This window comes from Neomonachus schauinslandi, chromosome 4, assembly GCF_002201575.2.
Source record: "Neomonachus schauinslandi chromosome 4, ASM220157v2, whole genome shotgun sequence".
NCBI lineage: Eukaryota > Metazoa > Chordata > Mammalia > Carnivora > Phocidae > Neomonachus > Neomonachus schauinslandi.
In genome coordinates, this window is record NC_058406.1 from 459,598 (window position 1) to 464,377 (window position 4,780).

A 4,780-nucleotide genomic window follows, 5' to 3' on the forward strand; every position below is an offset into this window, starting at 1 on the left:
CTCTCATTGGCTAAGTTGTGACAGTCTCTCATTGGCTAAGTTGTGACTGTCTCTCATTGGCTAAGTTGTGATAGTCTCTCAGTGGCTAAGTTGAGGCTGTCTCTCATTGGCTGGGCTCTGACAGTCTGGCTGTCTCTCATTGGCTAAATTGTGGCTGTCTCTCATTGGCTGAGCTGTTATCGTCTCTCATTGGCTAAATTGTGACAGTCTCTCATTGGCTAAGTTGTGGCTGTCTCTCATTGGCTAAGTGTGGCTGTTGTAGTCTCTCATTGGCTAAATTGTGACAGTCTCTCATTGGCTAAGTTGTGACTGTGTCTCATTGGCTAAGTTGTGACAGTCTCTCATTGGCTAAGTTGTGGCTGTCTCTTAGGCTGAACTGTTGCTGGGCAGATGAGGAAAGCCTTTTCTTCCTCCTGCTGGGGTAGTGAAGTAACATTCACCTGCAGGGTCCCTCTCTTCTTGTTGGGTCAGCAGTTGATGAGGAGTGGTAGGGCCTGAGAGCGCCCCCCCACCCCCGCCCCAAACCTCCCAACTACATTTTAGTGAGGCTGTTATTAATTTTCACAGGAGGACATGGAGATCACATTGTAGAAAGAGCATGTGAGCTGGGTGAGGTCCCTGGGGCATCTGAACAATACAATATCCCACATTTGGTTTTCGCTTTCATTAAATGAGGAGTCATTGGGGGCATTTTGAGCAGGAGAGTAGCATCATCCAACTTATTAAATAAGCTTATAGCTGCTGTTTTGGGAAGACTGCAGAGAGGCAAGGGCTCAAGCAGGGAGACCAGTTAGGGTGGAAGCTGGCTTGGCTGTGGCAACATTACATTCCAGGCAAAGCTGACAGTGGCTTGGACCATGGTAGACCCAGTGGAGGAGGTGAGAAGCAGCTGGGTGCTGGGTATGCTCTGTGCTGGCCAGCTGGTGTAGGGCCATCCGGCACCTTTGAAGACCATTCTCACTGAGGATCCCCAGGATGTCACTCCAGCCCTCACCTTTCCCCCTGTCTCATCCCCTGTGTGTCTGCTCTCCCCATGGAATAAAAGGTCTAACACCCACCCCCCAACTCAGGTCTGGGTCTCACTAGGAGTCACTGTTATCCCCCCTCTCTGGCCTCCCATGTCCAACCGTCAGCAAGTCCGAAGGACTCTGCCCTCAGAGTCAGCCCGATTCTGCCTGCTTACCCCAACCCCTGCTGCTAAGGTGCCACCATCTCCCTGGTTTCCCTGGACCTCCCTTCCCCAGGTGCCATCCGCTGTGTATTTGGCAGATTCCTGAGCAGATCAGACCATGTCACAGTCACACAAAGGCTTCCTCAAGGCTTCCTGTTACCCTGGATGTAAATCCAAGCATTTCCATGGCCCGTGGGCTGAGGAGCTAATTTGGCACAACTCGCACTTTCAAAAAATGAAATTTGTCCCATAAAGCCGTTCTCTGAGAAAAACTACAGTTTTAAATTGAATAATGGTGATGATTTTCTATGAGGATCCAGAGGTGGGTCATCAGAAACAACTGTTCCTCTGTTTCAGTTGTGCCACAGGAGTTTTAATTTATGGAGCTGGCTGAGTGGTGACAGGGATAGGCTGACATCATTGAAAGGACATGTCTTACCACCTGCATTTCCTGAGAGGAGAGGACATGCCATGCCTTACAGAGCCCCAGAGAGAGGCACCAGTGTTCTCTGGAGGCAGAAGCAGGAAGGAGTGGAAAGCTCGGGCCAGAGCCTTTATTGGGGTTCCCACAGGAAAGACAAGGCAGGGCAAGGGAAACAGTTTAGGACTGGCTCATCTGAGAATCCCAGTGGTCCTCGGTGCATAGGGCCTGTCCCTAGTTGTCTGGTACCTGACCCTAGATAGTTCAGGACAGGGGGAATATCAACTGGGTGTGTGAGAGATAAGACAGCAGTTCTGAGGGCGCCTGAGTGGCTCAGATGGTTAAGCGTCTGCCTTCGGCTCAGGTCATGATCCCAGGGTCCTGGGATTGAGTCCCACATCGGGCTCCCTGCTCTGTGGGGAGCCTGCTTCTCCCTCTCCTCCCCACTTGTGCTCTCTATCTCACTATCTCTGTCTCTCTCTCAAATAAATAAAATCTAAAAAAAAATTAAAAAAAAAAAAGACAGCAGTTCTGAGAGCGGGCCCTGGATCACAGGGGAGATGTAAACAACTGTGGCCTTTAGTTTGGCCCTGTGATAAATGGATGCCAACAGACAAATCCTGGATATAACAAAACACAGGAAGAACATCCCCATGTACAGCGAGAGCAGCTGAGGGTGACAACCCCACAGTGGACACAGGGGAGACTGTCAGGTTTTAGTCAAATCTATTGGCCACAACTTAGTCTCTCTGCTAAAGAGTGTGGAGAAGGCTAGAGCTGCAGGGGTGATGTGCCCCAAGGGGGCAGTGGGGCAGTCCCAGGTCCATTACTGGAGCTCAAGCCACTGCCCCCTTCTCTTCTGGGAACCTCTCAGCTGCCCTCCCCTCAGGCAGGCAGCCTCAGTCCAGAATAGAGGAGCCTGGCACACTCTGAAGGCTGTGGAAGCCCGAAGACTTCTGTCCAGCTCAGGGCCTCTGGGGCTATGTGCCCCTCCCACTCCTGCTCTCAGCAAAGGGTGGGCAGTACCTGGGGCAGACCCCCTCGGACGCCAGGTCCTGGACCGCTTCACCCCATTGTGTCCTCAGGGTGAGGCTAGCCCCTCGGCTCAGCAAAAGCTCTGCGGTGGGGCCATGGCCATGCTCCGTGGCAAGGTGTAGGGGGGTCTTGTGGAGCCATCCAGCAGCATTGACCTGCGCTCCCCTGTCTAGGAGGTGGCTGGCGACCTCTGCGTGGCCTCCCCGAGCAGCATGGTGTAGGGGTGTGAGGCCCAATGAGTCTCGAGCATCCACCTCTGCTCCCCAGGCTGCTAGCCATTGGACAGCAGGTAGATGTCCCCCAGCAGCAGCCCTGTGAAGTGCAGAGCGACTGTGCCTGTCCTTGAGGCTGGGGTCTGCCCCATGGTCAAGCAGCACCTCCATGTCCTAGGAGAGGAGGGAGGGAGAGGACAGAGGCTGGCCTCCCCCACCCAACAGCCTCTTTCTCAGTGCTGCTTCCCTGTTGGGTAAAAATGAGCCCGCACCTCTGCCACCCAGGGGGGCGTCTCCACTCCAAGACAACCACTTGTCCTAAACATCCTCAGATAAAATCCAAGACTAAGCAGCCTCGGCCTCCCTTCCCACGCCTAGGGGCTCGCTGTCTATTTGTTGCTGCCCGTCACCAGGATAAAGTCCAAATGCCCGGCCAGGCATCCTCACCGGCCTTCCAAGAGAGGTTACAAACGGGAGAAACGGTCAAGGGGCCCCTGGCAGCCGGGCCCTCCCAGCCATCCGCCCACCCTCCAGTTTCCCTCCACCCGTCCAAGGGGCCCACCTGCCCGCTCGCTCCCCGCGGCCAGGCTGGGACGTACCTCCCTGCGGCCCAGGCTCGCCGCTATGCCGAGCGCCGTGGTCCCCATGCTGTCGCGGGCGTCCACCCGCGCCCCGCGAGCTAGGAGGAGGCGTAGCGCCGCCGTGCGCCCGGCCGCGGCTGCCACCATCAGGGCGCCGTCCAGGCCCGCGCCATCCGCCGCCAGCAGCTCCAGCACCGGCAGCCGGCCGCCCGCGGCCGCCCAGTGTGCCGCCGTCCAGCCGCGCGCATCCGCCGCCGTGGGACCTGGTCCCGGCGCGCCCAACAGGCGCCCGGCCAGCAACGTGCGGCCCAGCGCCGCGGCCCAGTGCAGCGGCGTGAGGCCGGCCCCCGAGCGCGCCGCCGCTGGGGCCCCATGCTGCAGAAGGAGCTCGGCCACCCGCGAGTGTCCGTGCCAGGCGGCCTCGTGGAGTGGCGTGCGCCCCGCTCGGTCGGCAGCTCCCACCGCGGCCCCGCGCTGCAGCAGGAGACGCACCAGCGGCACGTGGCCGAGCAGCACGGCCAGGTGGAGGGGTGTCCTGCCCGTGTGGTCCCTGTGGGCAGCGAGGGTGGCATGGACTAGGGCAGGAGCGCCAGTAGAGGGGCCCTTGCTGCCCTGCCCAGAGAAAGGACCCCTGCCAACTCCGCCCTGGTGAAGACTCTTGGTCCAGCCCTGGGGCTCACCTCTCCTCCACACTGGCCCCTTGACGCAGTAGCTTTGTTGCCAGGCCCAGGTGACCCCTCCACACAGCTTGCAGCAGGAGCCCCCAGGCTTGCGGGGCACTGGGGCCCTCTGTCCTGGCTTCCAGGGCCTCCTCTGAGCCCAGCTCCACCCACCGAAGTTCCTGCTCAGGCCCTGCCTCTGTCATGTCTTGCTCCCCTGGCTGGGAGCTCTCGGAGTCCATCTGGGGAGAACAGGAATCCCTCATGGATACTGGAGGCCCCTGGCCATCCCCAGCCCATGTGTCCCCAGCCAATATGAGCTGCCCCCCCCCCCCCCATCTCCTCAGGGGACCCGACTACCACTGAGCCTTCTGGAGGGTTTAACTCCTAGTTACCCCAAGGGGGAGTCCACCCTGGGGCTCTGTCCTCCAGTTGGGGGTCCTCTCCACGTCGTTCCCGGGCAAGCCACAGCCTGGTAGCCCTCTCATGGAGGCCTTCTGAAAGTGTGGAGGTGGGGCTGTCTGCTTCCAGAGGGCTAGAAGGCTGGGACTGCAGCCATGGGGTAGGGAGAGCAGTGCAGACTCCTGGGCCAGGCACTGTTTACCCAGCAACTTAAAGGGACACCCTGTGGGCTGGCAACAGCCCCTGCCCCAGCACCTTTCCTCCCCTGCCAACAGCCAGGGCTCCTGGCTTGGCCTCCC

The 4,780-nt window shown here is 58.8% G+C and overlaps 1 protein-coding gene across 1 annotated transcript; it reads right to left on the reverse strand.

Moving 5' to 3' along the window:
• Positions 1-2,572: 2,572 nt before the first annotated feature.
• ANKRD65 (ankyrin repeat domain 65) lies at positions 2,573-4,345 on the reverse strand. The gene is made up of 3 exons (XM_021689070.2): positions 4,101-4,345; positions 3,439-3,970; positions 2,573-3,013 (listed from the first exon to the last, which is right to left on the reverse strand). The coding sequence occupies exons 1-3, from the start codon at positions 4,343-4,345 to the stop codon at positions 2,573-2,575; spliced, it is 1,218 nt and encodes a 405-aa protein (XP_021544745.2).
• Positions 4,346-4,780: the final 435 nt, after the last annotated feature.

What these genes read in the sequence shown, in the direction of transcription:
- ANKRD65 (XM_021689070.2), bottom strand. Translation starts at nt 4,345, where the DNA reads ATGAGGGATTCCTGTTCTCCCCAGATGGACTCCGAGAGCTCCCAGCCA. An exon ending in GGGGCCAGTGTGGAGGAGAG is followed by an intron (nt 3,971 to 4,100) that starts GTGAGCCCCAGG and finishes CGCTGCCCACAG; the next exon opens with GGACCACACGGGCAGGACAC. An exon ending in CGAGCCTGGGCCGCAGGGAG is followed by an intron (nt 3,014 to 3,438) that starts GTACGTCCCAGC and finishes CTCCTCTCCTAG; the next exon opens with GACATGGAGGTGCTGCTTGA.